We start from the raw sequence: 24,006 nt of genomic DNA, 5'->3' as shown, positions 1-24,006 counted from the left end.
TACATCAACACTTAAGACTTAGACCTTACCACACCTTAGACTTCTTTTAAATGACAGCTTATTACAAAGCTGACGAACTTCAATGGGAATGTTATTCCCGATGACATTAGCTCTATACAGGACGGTTTTCTTCATAAAATTAGTTTTTGGATAGGGGGTCATTATATGACCGTTATTTGCCTTTCTGGTGTTATGATTGTGCACAGAGTTACAATACACTATTTGATTAAACAGAGAAATACTGTATATCATAGTGCGTAAAGTAACTGTTATTCTTTGGTTTAAAGTGAGCCATGAAAGAGTAGAATGCATCTGATATCTACTTGTTTTAATTGAGCAGCCCAGAACAAGTCTTGCTGCTTTATTTTGCGCAACATGAATTTTTGTCAAGTCCTTTTTAGTTGCAGAGGAAAAGGCACACCTCAGTGCAGTATGACAAGTGACATAATATTAATGACTCTGTTACTATTTTTAGAGTTTCCTGATTCACATAATTACAACATTTTTTAGTTAATGCAATGCCGCATCCCATTCTGTTAACAATAGTATTTATGTGTTCTGTCCAATAAAGACTACTATCAATAACCAAACCCAACAGTTTAGCCTTTTCTGCTCGTTGTATTCTTTGCCTGGCTATATGTAACTTTAATTCCGATCCAAGCCTCAATTTTTGTTTTGATCCAATGATCATACTTTTAGTTTTGGATAAATTTATGGCTAATTTGTTTCCACTATACACCGAATCCAATTCTCTAGACAGAACATGATTAAGTTTGTCACATGAGTCTGAAGCATAGTAAACAGTTGAGTCATCTGCTTGTCAATGATGCTTTTTTGACAGTTAAGGGCAAATCATTAATAAAATGTATGTAATCTATGTGAAAGATAACTTTTCATTAGTGCAACAGCAGAAGGAGAGAATCCGAAGCTCTTCAATTTCTCAATTAAAATATGATGGTCTATTACATCAAAAGCGGCACTGAAGTCCAACATAACCACACCAACTAATTCAGAATTATCCATACTTCTAAGCCATCCATCGGTCATCTGTGTGAGAGCTGTACAGGTAGAATGTGCCTTTCTATATGCATGCTGAAACATAGTCATCAAATTATTATTCTGAAAATAATTACAAATTTGTGTATGAATAATCTTTTCCATAACTTTACTGAGTGCAGGCAGAATACTTATAGGTCTACAGTTATGCCCGTTATAAGATAATCGATTGTCTTTTATCAATGGAATTATTTTCCCTTCCTTCCACAGAGATGGATAAATCCGTAAATAAACAAATAAAAAAAATCACTTATAGGTGAATCCATTGCAGCCAAGGTTTTAGCCAAATGTGCCTGTAAGTTGAAGTTTTCATTTCGCAAGACAAAGCCTTTTGATTTCTCTGTAAATAAATGAATGGTATTAACTCTGATTCAATGCCATAGATTTTGCTTGCTCTGCATGGTTTTCTGGGTTGACTGTGAAACTCAAAAACAAATTCCAAGTGCTGCAAAACAATGTTATTCGGTACCTATTAAAAGCACTACCTAGTTATTTTTTATTCAAATTTTTTTACATTGAAAATTGTTTTAATCAGGGCATTTGTCCGGTTGGGCAAGTACAATTCTCTTTCACTTGTCCCTTTAGAAAAAACAAAACAAAAAAACACATGTTCCGGACAAGCGTTAAAGGAGTCATAGACTGGATTATTTTATAATATTTCCTGGGGTATAATGTTAGGAAATGAATAGTGGAATAAAGTCGTTATTTTTGTTTGTTTTTGCGCACAAAAAGTATTCTGGTCGCTTGATATACATAAGATTGAGCCACTGGAGTCACTTGGACTATATTAACGATCTCTTTAATAACTTTTCTGGGCCAGCAAGTTTCGGACACACTAGCAGCCTATGGAGGATTCAGATATGGCTCAGATTTCATCAAAAATATCTTAATTTGTGTTCCGAAGATGAACGAAGGTCTTACGCGGTTGGAACAACATGAGGGGGAGTAATTACTGACAGAATTTTCATTTTTGGGTGAACTAACCCTTTAATAATACAGGTTTGCAAGGTTGTTTACAAAGAGGTGCCAGCAGGACGCGCTTTAGGAGCGGCAGAAATAGTTTCCTCGGTAACGGCTGTACTCAAAGCAGCAAGGCTGCTTTATCAGGAAAGATAAAGAAAGATTCAATTGTAATAACAAAGAAACTTTTCTAAAGACCGTCAGTTCACTTCAGATACGTTCATACAGTATAAAAACGCGCGCCGCGAGAAAAAAAAAAAAAACACTCTCACCCCCACATGGCTGCGACACGGCTACCGGAGCTGATCGCGCCCATTCTAGTCAATGCTTGTGTTTCAGATAGAAGCTTCCCAAAAGCAGCTCTCCGCGCCACTTCGCTAAATATAGGCGCCTAGTCTATTTTGACGCACACGTGTGGAGGACGGAATAAAACCTTGTCGCAGCCGTAATGCGCCGCAGACGTGTGTTCTGTGTTGTAAATAAGGTGCGAGACAGTGTCGCGCAACGCCGCGTTCCGATTAAAGCGACATACACCGGTATTGCGGTTTATTAAAAATTCATATCGTAACAAAAATAAACACCGGTATTCGGTATGAACCGGTAAACCGCCCAGCACTAGTACAAGGTATTCGTGGGAACATGGATAGCTGAAATCCAGGAGCTGACTGAGTTCCAGGCCTGGAGATATGTGGATTCTGTCAACAACCCAGCTGATGATATAACGCGGGGAAAAACACTGCTGGAACTGGCTGGTAAGAACAGATGGAGTCAGGGCCCTGCTTTCCTACAACAGTCGCCTGAAGTCTGGCCTACACAGCCAGCCACAGAGGTGACAGAGAATTCTGCTGAGCTGCGAAAACCCACTATCTGCTGTCTCACTACAAGCATACAGACTTCTCTTCTACCAAATGTTGATCAGTTTTCCTCGTTCAGAGCGCTGACAGAGGCGGTTGCACAATCCAGCCCTGTGTCATCAGGGAGCCCCGTCAGTCTTTCTGCTGATGACTATCGAGAAGCAGAGAGAGAAGTATTGAGACGAGCCCAGCAGGACAGCTTTGCTGAGGAGTTCAGCCTCTTGAGTACCGGTAAGCCAGTAGCTGCCACCAGTAGGCTGATCTCCCAAGCACCAGAGTATGACAAGACTGTGAGACTCATCCGGGTTGGAGGAAGGCTCCGCCGCAGTGACCAGCTAGAGCCCGATTCTATTCACCCAGTGGTTCTGGACCATCGGCATAAAGTGACCCAGCTCATCATCCAGGACATGGACAATAGCCTTCGCCATCCAGGATCAGAGCGCCTTTTTGCAGAGCTGCGGCGAAAATATTGGATTCTGCGTGGTCGTGAAGCTGTTAAGCGCCACCAGCACTCCTGTCCGGACTGCCAGAGATGGAGAGCTTCTCCAATAGTGCCCAAGATGGCAGACCTCCCACAGTCCAGACTACGGCTGCTGAAGCCCCCGTTCTTCTCTACAGGCATGGACTGTTTCGGGCCTTTCACAGTGAAGGTTGGCCGTCGCCATGAGAAGAGATGGGGCATACTATTTAAATGCCTGACAACGCGCGCTGTGCACGTAGATGTTCTTTCCAGTATGGACTCAGATTCCTTTCTGATGGCCCTCCGCCGTTTCATTGCACAAAGGGGTAAGCCAGCAGAGCTCCGGTCCGACCAAGGCACTAATTTTAAGGGAGGTGAAAGAGAACTCCAGGAGGCCTTCAGGTCATTACACCCCACACTCCAGGCTCATCTGGCTAAACACCAGATTAGGTTTCAGTTTAACCCCCCAAGCGCACCACACTTTGGAGGAGTCTGAAAGGGAAGTGAGGTCTGTTAAAGCTGCACTGTATGCTACCATCCAATCACAGACTGTCCCCGAAGAGGTCCTGCGGACAGTACTTATTGAAGTGGAGGGGATTTTAAACTCCAAACCACTGGGTTACGTGTCAACAGACGTGGCTGATGCTGACCCAGTGACCCCCAACTTGCTCCTCATGGGGCGGCTCGACCCCTCTTTACCACAGGCTGTGTATGTTGAGTCTGAGCTCCTGAGTCGCCGCCGCTGGAGACATACTCAGGTGCTGGCTGACCAGTTTTGGTCCCACTTTATACGACACTCCCTCCCGACTCTTCAGACTCGCTCCAAGTGGCACAAGGACCCTGCACAGCTGCAAACGGGAACCATAGTGATGGTAGTGGACCCACAGATGCCAAGAGCCCAGTGGCCTTTAGGTCATGTCACTGAGGTTATTCCAGGAACTGATGGGAGAGTCAGGACTGCAGTAGTCAAAGTCAAGGACAAAATCTACACGAGGCCTGTTGCTCGCCTTGTAGCTCTACCTGCCATACCAGACACTGATACGGTCAGTCCTTCTTAGAATGGCAAATATAGTGTAACAAATTTGGGGGCGGCTGTGACGAAGGACGACCTTTTTCAGGCAGATAAAACTGGCTGCTTGAGAATCAGCCAATCAGGAGCGTCACTGCGCTATGCGGTTCCTTGGAGCAGACAGTTTCAGTTTCAGTTTCGGAAACGTTTGGAAGATAGCGCTGGCGTGGCAGCGCTTAGATTATCTATATTTATATAGATAATCTAAGATAGTGTTGCTGTACTTATTTACGAGTTCCAAGTATTGTGTGCGTGCAACTACCAGTAAGTATACTGAAGTTTGTTGTTGTTTTTACCTCACAATAATGTCGTGACATGTTGCTGCTCGTTGTCGTATAATGGCGGAGCTTCCACTGCTTGTGTGTTTAATTGAGAACGTTTTTAATTAATGGAGGTGTTGCTCTGCAAGCCTTATGTTTCTCAATTGAAATAATGTTCTTTGTTATTGCACAATGTGTAACGTTTATTTAAGGAGTAATTCTGCAGCTCATAATTATATGTTCAGCTGAATTTAGTATGTTGTATATTTTTGCAGTTAATGTGCAGCAAATTAATCTTTGAACAGGGATGTACTACTGCATTTCTAAGTTTGTATTTGCTTAGTAATAAGCATTTATTACAACACTGCATTTAAGTCATAACAAAAAACTATAATTTAATCTCTTGATTGTGTTTGTTTTATTATATACCTGCTAGACATTTAACTATTTGACATTTATATAGAGAGTCTACATTTACTGATTTATGTATGTATCTCTGTTTCAGAACCACACACACACACCTTTAAACCTTTATTTCAATAAAACTCGTAAACGGAACATCTTGTCTGCATTCTAATCGATGCTCCTTGGTGGTTACAACCTTTTAAAGACCAGTCAAATTATACAGTCCTTTCCCATCAACAAAACAACAATTCAAAACGATGTAAATAAAGTAAGAGCTTCGATGTACTGATCACAGATCAGGCATTAGAATAAACATGACTACTTACATGTTTGTGGCGTTGCTGGCAGATCCATATCATAAAAGTATGTTAGCAAAGCCTCCGCCGAAATTTACCAAATAATCCACTGTGAAATACACAGAAAACAAATAATGCACTGCTGAGATATTCACAAACTCTGGGTGTAGGCTACAGAGGGCCAAGTGTGGGTTAATGCATCCTTTTCCCTAGAGAAAAATATTGGGCAGTGGGTGTTCTCTTTCGAAGCAAAGAGGTCCACCTCCACTTCCACAAAGTGCTCTAGATCCCGTGGACGGTCCGTTCTTGGACAGAATATCTGCTCCCATATTCAAGGAGCCCTGCATGGATCGCTTTTACTGAGCAAACAGATACAGGTGGGACGATTTCCAGGGGACCAGGGTTTTGGTACATTTGGTACATTGAGCCTTTGCCCCACACTCAAGTTTTTTTATTTGAATTTTTAATGTTTTTTAGCCATCTAGGCTATTAAGGGATTTATGCTCACCGACAATAAAATGAAATGTCCTCAGGTCATTTTTATTTCAATAGTTAGTTGTAGTAATCGTTTTCAAACACAAGATGTCGCCAAATCATCGCTTGCATGGGTATAACTCGCGAAAAACCTTCTGACAATGAATCCCTATCTATTGTGTTCATGGGTTCAATATAACACAAATATAATAGCACACATACATAATAAAAAATAGAGGGATCCAAATCTTGTGGACAGTTCTTTGCAGTTCACTTAAAGAGACTTCTCGTGTAATAAATAAATTAGCAAATTCATGTAGTAGGCTATTCTCTCAATTATCATGTCATGTATAGGCCTATAATAATGTTATGAGCTATCATGCTTGAAATGTAAATTTACAGTAGAAGATTTTCAAGAACCAAACATCAGAACCAAATAAAATTCATTTGGAAGTTCACATACAAAAATTATAGCCTATTAAATCCCCATGCTGAAGTGGAAATTGTTTAACGAGCAGTTTTCTCTTCTGTGTTGACATGTCCTAAAACAGAAAGCTTGGGACTAATAAAGTTAGTTATTGTTATAGAAACCAGAGACAGTGCACTGAGACACACCTCCTGAAACTTTGACTGTTAAACCAGGACATCTTGTCATCCTGCCTTTCCCTGATTTGTAAGGGCATGTAAAGTCTGTCAGATTGGCGTTTTCCAGTTTCACTCTGACAGCTTATTAAAACGCATCATCTGTCATTCATGCTCTGTATTAAATGGGAGTGTCTATAGTTTATGTATTATGTGCTCTGAATGCATCGCAAACCACGGAGGTTTGGATGGTTTGACTCATCCTGTTAGCTGGTATTTATATTGATAATTAGAAGAAAAGTTTATTGGGCAGCAAATCAGCATGTTAGAATTATTTCTGAAGGATCATGTGAAACTGATGACTGGAATAATGGATGCTGAAAATTTTACAATATTAATGTTTATTAATATTAACAGTAGTTCATAATGTTTTTGTAATTTCATTTTTGTTGGATTACTCATAGCAGCCACTAGAATTATAATTGTTTCATGTAAAACCAATAGAAGTTTATGATATGTTCTCATTAACCTTAGTTTATGTGTGAGAAAGATTCTTCTGAACAGCATGTCATGGTAGACCACAACAATATTACACACATGTAAACATTTTTAGTTAATAATTAAGTCCAGAGTGCAAAATCCAGATCTGAAGCAAGAGGGAGCTTGACGTCATATGCACATATCTCTTTGTTTCACACTTTTAAGTGAATTACACTTTACAGTGGCATTTCAATATGCTGTAAAAATAATGTTAAATTGTTAACATTAAGTAGGCCTGGCTATCGTAAAAAAAAAAAAAAAAAAAACATAAGACAGAAGGAAAAACTCGCACTGAACAAATCTTTGTAATAATCATTGATCTGTAACGTTAAACTTGACTGTCTCAGTGATAAATCACTTGCAGTGAGATAAGAAAATATTTGTAGGAGATGAGCTCCCCCTAGTGTCCAAGATTGAGAACACAGACCTCAGATTTCCAGTAGGATGTTTTATGGCCAGTTAAAAAAGTTTCAGGACGTTTTTACTTTCTACTCGTATCAGCGATTGATCCAGCAGGCCAGTAAGTCCTCCTCTCACAGTCAGACTATAACAAAATACCATCAAATGAAAATTATGTTGTTGCATAAAATGTTCTGAAAATAGCACACATTTTTAGACAGACACGGTGGGCCCGTTCCCCCAGCCAACAATTGAACATTTCCGCCATTAGGCTACTGGAAAAGGCGGTTAATTTAAAAAACAGATAAGATAGATTTATCAATGTGGTTTTATAATGTTCAGTTCACTTGTTCATAAAATTTCTTCTTTATCATTGGAATTAAAATGCAATTGGACTGAACCATACAACCACAAGTGAATCGACTTAAAACCATATTTACTGAGGTGTAGCACTTGTGACAACTTCCCCATTTTACTATAGCCTTATAATCTATACAGAAATTGTTCAGAACCTTTGAAGCAACTTACAGCAATACACACACACACACACACACACACACACACACACACACACACACACACACACACACACACACACACACACACACACACACACACACACACACACACACACACACACACACACACACACACACACACACACACACACACACACACACACACACACACACACACACACACAACAGTGGTATTACTGTGGCTGTACCTTGCTGTTTATTATTTATTGTAAAGAAATATACAAATTAAATCTTTTAAAAAATATGACCTGCTAAGTATTTAGTCTGTGTTTGAATTGTTCTTGTAACTATCCTCGTGAAGCATTACTAAATGAATATTAGTACTATTTTTTCTTAAATTATTATTTTAATGTTCCTTGAGGTTCACTTATAATGTTGATTTAATGTTGATAATGTATAATGTTTTGCACAAAACAACAACAACAACACACACATATATATATATAAGCATTGATAAATAGTTTACTTATGGTTTGTGATGGAGCTGCTATCAGATCCAATACTGTTGGCTGCTTCATCTTTCAAAAAAAGTTTCTTTGCGAACTCTCCTTTACACTGTGCCTCAATTACAAAGCAAAATGCTTTGAACAAACATACGTATAGCCTAATCCTCTTATGCCATCCAAGATGGAATTACAGTGAACCATCCACTTTTTTCCGATGTTGGGATCCTTCTGAAGTCTGTACAGAGACTTCTTTCACTCTTCCATTTGTCCTGCTGTCGACAGACTCAAGTGCGTGGAGTAGCCCCTATGCCAGAAACAGAATGCATCTGTATACTGTATCCTGTATACTGTGCAGACAGCATCAGTGATTATAATGGGTTCTATTTGCTTTTGACGTGAGGGCCGGCCCGTGGCATAGGCGACATGCATCCAGGAGGACTTAACTGATATAAAGTCTTTGCAAAAAAAAAAAAAAAAAAAAAACATATACAGAAAATTCTCACAGTTTCCTTCACAGGAATAACTCCTGATTTGCTTTCTTACAGATAAGACCCACATTATCAGAAAAATGTACTTTACAGTCAATCATAATTCCCAAATACTTAAAGGGATAGTTCACTTTGAAATTCAATTTTGGTATGTTTTAGCTTACCTCAAGGGCATCCAAGATGTAGGTGTCTTTTTTTCCGCAGTAGTTTCAATTTTGATATTTTTAGGCCAAACCCTTCTTGTCTGACAGTCATATCATGCAGGTCTATGGTCACTGTCTCAAAGAGCATGCACAGAGTCCAAATTAAAACAATTCCCCATCGTCCAAATTAAACAATTCCCCATCGTAAGTACACATTGATGGCCTAAGACACGAAACGAGCAGTTTGTGTGAGAAAACGAACAGTATTTATATTGTTTTTACCTCTTATAACACAGCCACATCCAAGTGATCTGAGGGCGCGGGCGCTTCGTTTTCTCACACAAACCGCTCATTTCGTGTCTTATGCTAGAAATAGACCTATTTTTCATGCGACACGCAAGTTGTTGGAAGCGTTTCCAGACAAAATAGAATAGGAAAAGATGTTTATATGTCATTTTGACACAAATACATATTAATAAATGACATTTTGATGTTTGAAAGCATTTTTTTACAGTCTATGTTTGAAAGTCTCTAGGTTTACACCGGCACGCGCATGCCCAGTGTTGGTGAATGGTCACGTGATCCGCGTTTTCAGTTTTAATGTGGACGAAGATCAATTCTAATACGCAGCTAAAGCGCTGGTTTGGACGGAGATCGTATTCGTTTTAATTCTCCGTTTCTAAACTAAAACGCAGTAGTGTGGATGGGGCCTAAGTGTCCTCTTTAAAAAAAAAAAAACTATGCCTATTACTGTAGTAGTGTAGTCTAAAGCATTCATGATTTGCAATCATTTAAGTTCATGTAATTTTCCAGTGTATGCTCTAAAATAGGGAAGACAGGTAAGAGGCTAGTCAAATGCGCTATCTAAAAATCTCGCCTATAGGACACCAACAGAGCCTGGTCCGGTCCTGCATGACGCTCACATCCAGTGTAGGCAAATGTCAGCCATTAAAGGCATAGTTCACTTTGAAATTAAATTTTGGTATGTTTTAGCTTACCTCAAGGGCATCCAAGATGTAGGTGTCTTTTTTTCCGCAGTAGTTTCAATTTTGATATTTTTAGGTCAAACCGTTCTTGTCTCTCAGTCATTTCATGCAGGTCTATGGACACTGTCTCAAAGAGCATGCACAGAGTCCAAATTAAAACAATTCCCCTTTAAAGGTCAAATAATATATTATAAAGTAATAGTGATGGCTAACACCAAAAAAAATTAAAATAAAAAATCTCTCTCTCTCTCTCTCTCTCTCTCTCTCTCTCTATATATATATACATATCTTCTGCAGATGGCTCAACACCAGAGGGAGACAAACCATCACTTTTGAGATAAGACAGTAAGCATGATATCATCCATCAGCATGACAATAACACACAGGCAAGGCAACAAACATCCACTCATTTTCTGATTTATTTATAGACGAGAAACTCTGTAACAAGATAGATTCCATTGAAAAAGTCAAATATTTCATTGAATTAGCTCACTGCCTCAACCCAAGTTTGACTCTACATGTACAAGAGATGATAAAACAGAGTCAATACACTTAAATTAATTCTGGAAAGGCACCAAATAAATACAAATAAATATGCATTTGAAACGATCCCAGAAAAAAATAAATAGCAATACAAAAAAAAAAAAAAAAAAAAAAAAACCTCTTTCCAGTTTCTGGTTTTGTACAAATCCACCATGCAATCTTCAAGGACTGATACAGAACATTCTTTCATTGGACTCCACTTCCAAAGTCCTAAAGCTGCTCTGTTTTTCAATGTATATGAAGAAACTGAGGGCCCAAGTTAGACCCCTACAAGAGAGTCGGGCTGTCCGTATTCTCCTCGACCAGCAAGGTGCTCATTGTGGATGCGTTTCCACCAGCCTCATGTCTCTCGTTGTTTCTAGTCCCCTCATTCAGACTGCTGCAGAACCTTGAGAGGGACCCAGAGCCAGACAGTAAGAACATCCAGGCCCACATTTAGGATTGTGGGAGGTGTGTGAATGTGTGGAAGCCAGCTGATTGGCTTGACCACAACCCCAGGTCCTATGAGCTAGAGGCGCTGTTGAATTTGTCCAGAACGGTGGCGTTGACTTTCTGGAAGATCCACTGTTGTGTTTCAGACTCGGGGTCGCACTTGTTCATGAAAATCCGCTTATCACCCGGGCTACAGTCTATGCAACCGCTGCTCACCAGGTGGTACAAAGATTTGTCCTGGAGCAAGAAGAAGATGGGAAGGAGAAAAAGAGAGAAGGAGGGTGAAATAAAAATAAATAAACAAGAAACAGTGACTGTGACTGCGGCAGAGGTCTAATCCTGCAATCTCCCTCTAGCCTTCAGTCGGATTACAGAAGTGGAACTGAAGAACCAAACATGGAATTCACTAATCAGAAAAGCGGACTTTATTTCTTGGCTTGAGTTTAGAAGTGAAACATAAGACATTGAGAAATGATGTACGGGAAGGGCGGTAGGTTGGTATATCCACTGTACATAAATAAAACAATGCAAATATTACGAAATAATTATGGCATTAAAACTGTATAAATCACTTTTTTTAAAAGTGACACAGCGACAACAGTGGTTAAAGTTAGCGTGAGGCAGCGTCTCTCTTCCCTTCACTGATCCCATTGAGTTTTAACAGAACTTGGTGGGTTTGGTGGGGGGTAATTGAGAATAAATGGAGAAAAGTCACATGAGAGCCTCCATCACATTTTGATTGGCCTATTATGTTGTTCAGGCGATAAATTCCGATTGGCCTAGCACTTTCTTCAAGCAATAACTTTTGTGTGCATTCCACATCTGCACATCGGTCTGACTCTGAATGAATAATTATATTGGTGTTAATGTAAAGACTAATTAAAAAGTAAGTAAAAAACTCACCCACGTGGTTATCACCGATTTTTTTGTCATGTCAAAACCAAACTTGAAATGACTTTGAAAAACAATGGAATAGTAGCACGTTCTATGTAAACAGGCCCTAAGTAATGTTTATTTAACCTGGAAATGTGTCAACATTAAGTTTAGCTGGAACATTAATTTACATTGGATTAAAATTAACCATTAAAAACAGCGATGACTTTGCCTAATGATTTAAAAATACCACTGCACAACGATGGTGCACTCTCAGAAAAAATGGTACAAAAGCTGCCACTGGGACGGTACCCTTTTAAAAAGGTTAAATAGGCTTTTCCACTGCATCGTACGGTTCGGTATGGCTCGGTACGATTCACTTTGAGGCGCCTTTCCACTGTATTGTACCGCTCGGCACAGCTCGTTTCGCTTCACTTTAAGAGGTACCACCTCTGTTGAGGTTCCAAGCGTGCCGTACCGATACTAAAAATGTGACGTGAAAACACTACAGACCACTGATTGGTCAGAGAAAATCATCACTACCAGCGTCACTGGATTTGCACCACGAGACACCAAACCCGCTAGATTTAAATAGTTAGCAACAGCCACCGCAGTGTTATTTCTTCGCACATTTTTTTAAACGACTTGCTAGAAAAAAAGAAATCAAAGAAACTTGAAAAAAGAAATGGCTGAATCGTTGTGACTGGTCAGTAGACGAGGTGTAGACGTTCTAGACGTAGACGGAGCGGATCCAGCGAGAGGATGGGGTGACGATCAGTCTATAATCCCACCCACTTTGAAGCGGTACTAAACTGCAGTGGAAAAGTAAACCGAGCCGAGCAGAGTCATACCAGGCAGTGGAAAAGCGAAGCGAGCCAAGCCGAGCCGTACCGCGCCGAGCTGTACCATGCACTGGAAAAGCACCATAATATGTACCATTTAGGTACTAATATGTACAATTTTGGTACCAGTATGTACCTTTGAGGTACTAATATGCACTGTTTAGGTACAAATGAGTACCTTTTGAAAGGGTACCGCCCCAGTGACGGCTTTTGTACCTTTTTTTTCTGAGAGTGTAGAAAGAAAATGAGGAAGGTGAAAGGTAAATAAAAGTGAAAGAATGGGGGATTCATCATCAATCTCCTATCAAAAAGTGGAAGACAACAAAGAAAGTCTCCACTTGGAAGTGTTCTCCACAGCACACAGGGCATGTATATTTTTGCGCTAGAAACTACTGAGTATGCCAAACAGAGCCGGTGAAAAAATAGAGGATGTGTCCCTAAGGGAGTGATCAGGCTGAGCAGAGGAGGGACATGCCTTCGGGCTTTCGGCTCCAGTTCTGTGCTGCTCTCCCCTGGGTTGATTTACTGTTCTCTGCGCCTCAGGCAGCTCCACTTCCAGGTGCCACCTTTTCCTTTCAACTGTATATTTCCCCTCTATATAGTGCCGTCATTGACCTATCCTGCAATGACAGTGATTTCTTTGCTTGACACCTTAAAGCCCTTGTGCGAGACGGAATATCTCAGTTTAGGCTCATAGGACCTCGCTAGAGGGCTAGAAAAACAGTGCTCTGTATTAGGCTCTGTCGTTCGTGATGGGCCCAGAGCGATAGGTATGAGTCCACAGGGGCTTCTGTAACAAGGTGTACGTTCGGTCCCACCGCTGCTCTGTTGCTGTAGATATACTTTATTGACCTCTTAAAGAAGATGTGAAGAGGGAATATGGGGGAAGACGGGTGCAGCTTTTCCTTAGAAATGGTATGAAAATGTATGAAGAGATATGAAAACGTAACACCTGGGTGTAAAACATTACTCATGCTGACTGTAATGGATTTTATCTCAATAGCGTATTCCGTCAGTTGTCTGTGTTATATTTAAATAGTTTTATAGGCAAATATTTTTTCTTACATTACTTTTTCTTAGAACATAATGTATATATGAACACACACACACACACACACACACACACACACACACACACACACACACACACACACACACACACACACACACACACACACACACACACACACACACACACACACACACACACACACACACACACACACACACACACACACACACACACACACACACACACACACACACACACACAGGTTTCTAAAGTTATAAAATAATTTTCACTGGCCACGGATCCATTATACTGTTACAAATGCAGCTTTCTCAACTGTTTACATTCACTTAAAACATAACTGACTGTGTTTAGTCGAATACTGGCAAAGGCCTTTCATTTTTACATTATTTTGTATTTTATTTTATGTGACAATATAAGTGTTTAAGTGCAATAAGTAGCAAAAAAAAAACTACATTTAGCACTGAGAGGCAGCTTTATGTGCACACACTTTGGGTGTGAGCACAAAATCTGCGGAATGAGTAAAATTATGGGCAATATGCGCAATCCCACGCTGAAATTCATGATCTGTAATACCAGCAATACTCTTCTGGAGAAAATGAAAGGAGTGATTGAAGGCGGATTTGTGTGTCAACTCGCTGTCTGAGAGATCACGAGAGCAAGAAAGCGCAGCTGGTATCGTGTATCTATAATGTGGAAATTTAGTATTGGAAGCTTTTCAGTCAAATATAAAATTCAAACCGTCAAAGTGGCTAGTAGGAGTAAAACCTCAGACAAACCTTGACCCTTTGGCACAAACCTGTAAAAGGCACAGGCAAGTTTTGAAGAAGCTACTTGACATAAGATAGTTTTGATATGCTTTTGGTCACTACATACAGTAGTTCCTCAAACTTTTGTGTTATTTCATAAGAATGATTAGCTATATTCACATTTTTGACTGGTAGTGTATCTGTATTACTGCCTTACCTTCCTGTAGCTCCAGTGCTGGTTGCCTTTCATACCATGGCAATCATACAGGGTGATGGGGCTGTTCTGACTAATAGCATCGAAGCAGAATTTTCTGGTGTGTAGGGGATCTCCAGGCCTGATGTCCTCTCTCCAGCCAAACGTGAAAATCTAACCACCACAGGGAACAGCAATACTCGCAGTCTCAAAAAAAAAAACTGTCAAGGAATATGCATCATATCATGATTTCATTTAATCAAAGAATCAGTTCATTTTTTAGGGAGTTACTTAAGAAACTACACTTAAATAGTCATCCATCTAATGGTGTTCACATTATTCCAACATGTCTGATACTAATCAGTACTGAGTAATGTGGGAAATGTACTGAAAAGGAGCCTTACCTGCTCATGTGCCCATGTTCGCTCTGCACCCTCTTTTAAACAACTGTCCAGGCGCAGTTCGGTGCCAGTGGAGCCATGTTTAGAATCGATGCACAAACCAGATGCCACATTACGGATCTGCGGACAGAGAAATAGATTTGTTGAGTGACACCTATCAATTGCACAAGGATTTAACAAAGTTAGCCTTAGCATTCCCTGAGGAAACCTAGCATAATGTATTCCATGTTTTTCCAGGCTGGTTATTGCTGGTATAGTGCTGTTCTAGTTGGTGGACCAAAGTCATGCTGTTCTCAAGCAAAACTGAACTGGAGCTGCTGGTCCACCAGCATTCCCACTTCCCATGCTGGTGTCCAGCAAACCTGCAACCAGCATCCCATGCTGGTTCCCAGCATGAAAGACATACCTTATGCTGGTTTAACAGCAATGCTGGATTTTTCAGCAGGGTTGTCCGTGTATATAACAAGATACAAGAACAAGGCATCTGAGATCAAAAGGGTTGTAAGATAGATATATACATATATGCATTAGCTCCACTCCACATAGCCAGCAACTCCACATGCACAAAGCACTTTGAAAACTCAACTTAAAATTGATTTCAATTAAGGCAACATTTTATTGTATTTTATATTTTATTTTACTTTATTTTATTTTTTGATTAACAGGGACATTGCACATTAATAAACCTTCCTGTAAATGTGCCAGCATTAGCCCCAAAGGCTATTTTTTATCTGTAGTCCCTGGACAGAATGTTATATGTCAACCTAAAACAAATATGGTTAAAATGCATAACACAATCCATAAATCCATCTATCAATAAAAATAAACCACACACAAACATAAGAGAACAATACCAAGAAGAAATAGCAACAATGAGAGAAGCAATGAGAACATGAGAGGAATACTCCAATAAGCAATTAGTTCAATAATAATAAGGACATGTTCTGCTGGTATTTGCCCTGCCAACATTTTAGGCCCACCACAAAAACATTAATGTTTAACATAAATGTGTCAGAAATATTTATATTTTGTCATACAATTTCAAGTACATTTTTATTTATTTTTATTTTTCAATAATAGCAGAAAATGATCCAGTAATAAGTCCATGACATGCTTTTGGGAAAAAAAAAAATGACAAACGTGAAAATGTAACAAAAAACAAAGCAAATGTAAGATAGGCTACTGACCTGATGGACCTTATAATATATTCTCTGTCAACAAATTTTGGTTGAGATTTGATAGTTCTGTGGATATTAACATCGAAATGATGCCAAATAATGAATAGAGAATGTCAAATGCATCTGCAAATTTTTCAGCCTGGTCTCATTAGAAAATGAGTGGCAACATTTTTGCAAAGTACGTTGCGTCGTGCACGTTTCACAGTGAAATGTCCAGTGAGTGGCGCTAAAATCATGTTAATTTTTTTCCGGAACAGATGAAAGTGAATATGGCAACGTTTTATTACGTTGAAGTTTGTACATATCACTGCAGTTCTGAATTGAAATGTCGGGTTAGTGGCGCTTAAAGCTTAAAGGTCCCGTTCTTCGTGATCCCATGTTTCAAACTTCAGTTAGTGTGTAATGTTGTTGTTAGAGTATAAATAATATCTGTACAATTATAAAGCTCAAAGTTCAATGCCTAGCGAGATATTTTATTTAACAGAAGCCGCCTACATCGAACGGCCCGTTTGGACTACATCCCTCTACTTCCTTCTTTAATGACGTCAGTAGAACAGTTTTTTGACTAACCTCCGCCTACAGGAATGCTCCCTCAACTCTACCGAAATTCCTGAATGTACTTGTGCACTTCTTATAACTTACTGTGTTTACTCAGCTCTTACGGTGCTTTTCTGAAGTAAAACTGACGCTTCATCTTTTGTGTGATGTACAATAAACTTTATTAAACTCATCAGTATATGTTTGATCATCATTCAGACAGCAGACTTGTAGGCTATTAATAAGTAATGGATACATACAAGCAGATGACAAATACGTTATAATAACCATAATTAAACTGCTAAACTATATCTGTTTCATCTCTATACAGCACTCTGACTCTGTAGGCATTATTGTCCGACTCGAAATAAACACCGTTACTGAGAGTTTCTGATATTATCATCATTCTGTGAGATGAAATTGTCCTGAGAGACTGAGCGCGAGCTCATGAAGCTCCGCCCCCTGGGTTGTCCAGCAGCAGCTCATTTGCATTTAAAGGGCACACACTAAAACAGCGCGTTTTTCTGAGCCCCAAAAAATGACAATTTAAACATGCTGTAAAAAATGAACTGTTGGGTATTTTGAGCTGAAACTTCACATACACACTCTGGGGACATCAGATACTTATCTTGTGAAAAGGGGCATAATACGGGACCTTTAATGCTCCATTTTAATATAATGTACACCTACACTAAACCCTAAACCTACCCGATAGTGTTAACAAAAGCAAATGTGACATAAAAAGGCACTCGTAACCATGGCATTTTAGCTAGTTTTTTAGCTCTTTTATCGTGACTCGTCTTTAACCGGATTCGTCCCCGAGCTCTCCGCATCACAAGTACAATTCTTTACCAGCTGAGCAATCAAGCATAATCTGTGTAATTCCATAATCCACAATCTGCCACTGTAATCATAATTGTGTGTGAAAACAATTAGAAGTGCTAGCTGTTTTGCTGCCTCCGGTGTTCATTTGTTAGAAACTGCAGTGATATGTACCAGATTGTACATATTTTGTACATACCTACAGAGGTAGGCCTACGTATTTCCTATGAGACCATGTTTGAATTTTTTTATTTTTTTAAATAGTTACACGAGTTTCTTGAGAGCACAGGAAAGCAGTATTTCCCGACCATAACAATCATGCTTAATGACCTCTACGGGGCTCACGGTGTGAATTGAAGGTAACAGAATGTTAGCCAAAAGTTTTACTTCTTCCCCAACTGTGCGGTGAAGTATAATGTGACCCCTGGTCTGCAATCTGTTCAAGTGCTAAATCGGACAATTTAAATAATGATTCATTCAAAATACACCTGTTCACAAAGACTTGTGCACTTTCCCCATTGAATGAATTCTAGAGAGTTCCGCTGCCCCTTGTCCTTCCATTTTTCTCTTTTTTTTCCTTTTTTTGATTAGCTGTCCAGGTTGTCTAATTTTCTTTAAGGCATTCAGGTGTACCGACTGTTGTCACAGTGCAGCTCAATAATGCATGAGCGGCTGGAGCCACTGCCTCCTGAGCAGACACAGAGGAGTGGGCAGCAGTTCTGGGCCAATTCTGCTCACTTATTCACCTCACTAGGGAGACATAGGGGGACTAGGGCTTGGGGCAAGGTCATACACACACACACAAGCACAAAAAGGAGGCCTGACAAAGAGGATGAACAGTGGTGGAACATATTATGCTGTGCAGTATGCACAAAGCAAAAGCTTCCACTGCCGAAACTGTGCACTGCATACCAAGGCCATCAGAGGAAACATTACAGAGTGTTTGTTGAGGCCCGTTTCCTCAAATATGTTTTCTCACGCTCATGAGTCCTGAACGATTGAGGTGAGGGATTTAGGGTTTTTGAGCTCTTGGCAAGCCATGACTGTTGAAAGTAATTGGAAATCAGTTAGTAGGCTGCAAAAATCAACATGAAGTTCTGTTCGATGCGTTCTGCTCCGTGAATGCAAGACCTAAAGCAGATTTTTCTTGTTGGTGACAAGATGCATTTGCTGCTTCTCACAGTCTGAAAGACAGAAATTCACTAGGCCCTTAAACCTAGGCTGAAAACTAATGCAATCAATACAGTTTCTTCGGCAGATGGACGCAACAAGCTTTCCGGGGCGGGTGAGGACATCAGAATAAAAATGTCCTAACTCAGACGGTGGTCTTTATTGCAGTTCAGGTCAACACTTTACTGCGTTATATTTACGGGAAAGGAAATGGTGCACCCTATTTGAGCTGTGATTTCTTTTCAAATGAGCTGGATTGGAGAATCGAGTGAGGACGAGCTTGACAAATGGAACAAAATGAAAGCGAAAAGCAAGGTCACACCAAGCTCTGCCTTGCCGATTTATTCTTAAAAGCTTATCCCCCCTCCTCCCCCCCTCCTCCTGAAGTTATAAAAAGAAAACATGTTTAATTCATTTTCTTGTCTATTAGCAGCTCCTCGCTCTCTTTTGGACCTTCCTTGCGCCTGCCATCGTGTGATGTTTTCAGGATGAATTATTTGACTTGTTCAACACGGTAACAAAGACATGCATTAGAATCTAATTTTCTGCGTTTGCAGCCAATTTACTACCAAACCACATTTTTGTGAAGTCAGAGCAACTATAAATGTGTTCGAATATGTTTTAAGAAGCTCAAAGCATGTTTGTTGTGGATTTTCTAAAGCCTCTGTTCTCTTATTTTCTTTTCTAAAGTATTCTGGAATTTAGCAGGAGGTTGTGCTGATTAGAAAGAAACCGCAAGAACATTTCCTCTCGCATCATTTTAAGTGCTACTAAAGGGCTCAATCATCGGTACTTACTACCTGTTCATGGTGTAGCATTTTTTTTTTCGATGCAGAAAAAAATGAATTCATTGATTCAACTTTGATTTATAATATTTATACCACAAAATAAATAAATAAATGAATGCACTTTTCTAGGTTACACTAGAAGAGTGCATGTAATCACAAGCGGAGGTAAATTAGAGGTAAATACAGCAGAATCAGACCAAATCAGCATGGGTCTCTCCTCTCTTCTTCCTCTCAATCCACGGGGGGGAGGGGGTACTCTAAAATGGGCCTGAAAACTGCATTTATACCGTAACAGCCTTTGGCAGCAATGGCTGTGAGCATAAAAGTGGCTGAAAAGTCTGCTGATTGCATTATTTAAAGTATTTGAGTGTATTGAAGAGGCAATGAAACAGCTGTGGGGGAGAGAGAGAGAGCATATATGTGTGAAGGTGGGCGAGTGGTAAATGGTTGACAGCCTGCTTACCCATCTCACCGCCCTGTCAGCTGGAGGTCATGCCGACGTTGACCCCTGTCCTTTGCTGAAAATGCCAACGAGAACCCGTTTAATTCCCCCTCTCCCTCTCCCTCTCTGTCATGGTCTATGGGGGTGGCTTCAAAAGTCCAATGAGGCTCTTTTATTGTGCAATACATCAGGCGGGGTGACAGGTGGCCAGAGCGGGGTGTATGAAGCTATCAGGTTGACAGTCAAATTACTATCATTTCACTTCAGGAAAGAAGATATTTACCGTACATAAATTTCACCCGAGCAGGTTCTCCGGCTGCATGCCGCACAGCCCTTTTTTTACCATCAATTTTATGCCGCTAATGCAGAAAAAGCCAATAAGTGAAAGGGAAGGGATGTTGTTTGCTAATGGACTTTTTTTTTTTCATTGCTCCACTGAAACAATTGAAACCAAAGTGCTGTTTCTATTACTACTATAGTTGGATTCGGATGGACGGATGTGCTTTACGGTAAGCGTCAGCCCTCCAATTAATTTGGAAGTGAAATTAATTACATTTGTAAATTATTACTTGCCATTTCTGACACATCACAGTAGGGGACTGAGAAAAGAGGAGATGGTGTTCCCCGGGGGGATTCATTAAGGCATGATGTCTGTGAGGTACATCATTCAGCAGTGATTAAAAAGGCCAAGCAAAATGCACAAGATGGGAATCACTCCATGCATATTAAATACCCCCCACTATGACAGACATGGCAGACCCACAGATGGAGAGAAATGACAGGCCCATCTCTCCATGCATGTTCCCAAGAACCACTGTTCTGGCACAGCAAACCCGAATGATAATGAATAACCCGAATAGCCTGTCTGCCTGGATCAGCTTGAGTAATAAATGTATAACGCATCTTCTGTTTATTTATGGATTAGGAAGCAGTGATGCAAACAATAGTTATGTTGTGATGTCGCTGTATATTAGACAGCGCAGTTTTAGGTGAGGACTGGCCGCCTGCTTGTCTTTGGCGAAAAATGTGTTATATCTCACCCGGCAGTGCTTCTCATAAATCAAATAATATTTCCGCATAACCTCTCTGTCATATGCATGCACGCACGCACGCACGCACGCACACACAAACACACAGACACTTATACTTGTTCTGGCATCTATGCTCTGTCTCACAGGATGTATTGACGATCGTGCCGTCTTTAGTGTGTAACTCAAATAAAGTAAGTGTGGAATAGTTATGTGCCCAATTTATGGGTAAACAAAGAGATGTAAGGGGTGTCAAAACTGACTGGTAACTGAAAGATTCAGGTAGAAACCTCCATTGTACCACTGAGCACAAGTGGACCCGTAAAAACTGTAAGTTACTTCGAATAAAAGTGTACTGTTAATATATCCAATAGCTAAATGAATGTAGGTTTCTTGAATGCAGTCATTTATCAAAATACATAAAATTTAAGGTATGAATTATATATAAATGTGATCATATCCATCCATCCATCAAGTACATACGCAAGTGTTCAAAAGTTTGGTGTCAGTAAAACTTTGTTTTAAAGAAAATAAATACTTTTCATTCAGCAATTTTGTAATTTTTTGTAATTTTGTATTAAATTAAAAAGTGACAGTAATGACTTACATTTTTAGAAAGATATATACCTTTTTTTTAATGCTGTTCTTGTTAACTTTCTATTCATCAAATATTCCGGAAATAAATGTTTTTTTGAGCACCAAATCAGCATTATAATGATTTCTGAAGGATCATGTGATACTGGAGACTGGAGTAATGATGCTGAAAGTTCAGCTTTGCCATCACAGGAATAAATGACATTTTGAGATATGTTTAAAAAGATTTTAAATTGTAATCATATTTCACAATATTTCTGTTTTTACTGTATTTTTGATCAAATGCATGCAGCCTTGAAATACTTCTTTCAAAAACATCATATTGTCCCCAAGAACTTTCCCAGAATGCTATAATTCTTTTAATGAAGAAAGTTTATAAGATGGAAAAGTGTTCTTGCTTATTTCTGTCCTCGTTTGACTATTGAAATGTCTGTATTGTGTACCTTTGTTGAATTCTTTAAAATGTATGCCACTTCCTGTCGTTCCCATTCAAATTCAAATTCAACATCACTGTGTGGCTAATTCCAAGTCATGAATCAAAAGATTAAAGCCAATAATTAAATTCTGCATTTCGCTCAACCCTGGTATCTTCACAATTTTATTGTGGCATTGTTCACCCACCTCTCCCCAGGCAGCTGGCGGTGGCTCCACAGGTGGGTAATATTTGGGCAGGTCCCAGGCCACAGTGTTCATGTACCATTTGAAGTCTTTACATTTGAGGTGTTTGCGGAGCTCCTTCTGAGCGGTAATGTCGCCGGTGGAGAGGTGGCGGTACTCGGGCCGGCGCTGATAGATGTACTCTGTGTACTCATCCATCCATGTCTCTGCCACTCGTTTCAGATTCTGTGAGGATTAATATATATATATATATATTAATATATTAATATATATATACACTGTCCGTCCATCCATCCACCCACCCAACCACCCACCCACCCACCCACCCATCCATCCATCCATCCATCCATCCATCCATCCATCCATCCATCCATCCATCCATCCATCCATCATCTTTTTCGTTAATCATGTCATATAATACAAGTGTCCATATGCTAATTAGTCACATTTGCTATACACTATTTAGAGCAGAGTGATGTTCTCTCCCTACAAATTGTCTTTTATCAAGTGCACAGAATATGAATAAGAGCATCTCAGGAACATTGTGAATCTAGAGCACTATAAACTAGCAGAATCGGGCCACTGTTGAGAAACACTCAATCCTTTCTCATTTGGAAGGATAGTGGAAGTTCTACTCACTCTTGCCAGGCTGGTCCCTGAAGGCACCTTGTAGGGGACGTACTTCCTGTAGATGTGGCCCACCCTCGAACAAGGTACATCATACATGCTGCCTCCGCACATCCACACCTGAAAAAGCACATACGCACACACATACTCAAACATTTATACTACATCACAGTATATACAGAGTTTTTTTTCCATCCTGCATTCTCTTAGACAGTCGAAAAAAACTCAGAAAGCCTCATGCATCACATCCTTGTGAGCTCCAGGGAATATGTGGACAGACTAGCTAGAAATACTGCTACGCTTCCACATCGAACCAGAAACAAGCAACGTCCTCGCCGTAGGCTCCAATTACGGATCGACTGGCACATTCACTGAAGGAAAGAAGTAGAGTTTTCCAACTGCCTCATGCTTGTGTCTCTACTTTTCGTCTTTAAACCAAAAGAAAAGAAGGATAAAGGAAAAAAGCAGGGTGTTCAATATGCTTCCCTTCCCGTCTCTCTCTTTCTGTTCTACTAAGGCCAAGACTTTGAAGTGCCTGTCCGTATCGAGTATTGGCTCAGGCATGGTTGAGTTTGGACTCGGCCAGGGCCAATGACACACAGAGGGAGGTGAGAAAGCGGAGGGGAGGGGGGGGTTCAAGTCGGACGAGTTGAGTTTGATGGTTTCTCTCTATTCCTCGGTCACCCGTTGAGCCCGAGAGAGCTGTCTGCAGATATCAAACCGCACAGACCTATCTCTCCTGCCAGGCGGCGGGTTAGCGGTCAAGCTAACTTCACAGACCCATCGTTATGGGGAGAGAATCGTTCTAAACATCAGTGCTACAAAGTGAGTGAGAAAAAGCCCCTGCAGATCCCTCATTTGAGGATAAACGAGGGAGCCATGTAACAAATGAAGTTTCAGGAATAATTTTCACATTTTTTTCCACAGCCTCTTTTATCATAAAGCATGGAGGAAGGCAGCCATGGCAGGACTTTAGATATTAAGATGACTTGAATTGCATTTAGAAAGCTGCCCACATCGAACAGATGGATGAAACTTGGACGGAGTGTGGCAGGCAACCAATCAATGGGATGACGCCAAGCCTAATCAGCCTCGGCTTTTATTTTAGTTTGTAATTGCACATTGGATTCTGAGGGAGACACTGTATTACAATACCAGCTATCTTTAAGTTTTCAAATGGAG

The 24,006-nt window shown here is 40.1% G+C and overlaps 1 protein-coding gene across 1 annotated transcript in view; it reads right to left on the bottom strand.

The window, feature by feature from the left end:
* Window positions 1-10,359: 10,359 nt before the first annotated feature.
* Window positions 10,360-24,006, bottom strand: part of galntl6 (polypeptide N-acetylgalactosaminyltransferase like 6) — a gene marked incomplete at its 5' end in the record, with an annotated part of 251,968 nt that continues 238,321 nt past the window's right edge. The window contains 5 exons of the mRNA XM_081361331.1: window positions 10,360-11,169; window positions 14,644-14,793; window positions 15,024-15,140; window positions 22,201-22,422; window positions 22,837-22,944. Of these exons, the coding sequence (XP_081217457.1) occupies window positions 11,002-11,169; window positions 14,644-14,793; window positions 15,024-15,140; window positions 22,201-22,422; window positions 22,837-22,944 (765 nt within the window). The 3' untranslated portion in view covers window positions 10,360-11,001. The remainder of the gene's footprint in view (window positions 11,170-14,643; window positions 14,794-15,023; window positions 15,141-22,200; window positions 22,423-22,836; window positions 22,945-24,006) is intronic.

The sequence above is a fragment of the Scardinius erythrophthalmus genome (assembly GCF_964197995.2).
Source record: "Scardinius erythrophthalmus genome assembly, chromosome: 3".
NCBI lineage: Eukaryota > Metazoa > Chordata > Actinopteri > Cypriniformes > Leuciscidae > Scardinius > Scardinius erythrophthalmus.
The sequence above is the reverse complement of the archived record's forward strand: the minus strand, read 5'-3'. Positions and strand labels throughout refer to the sequence as shown.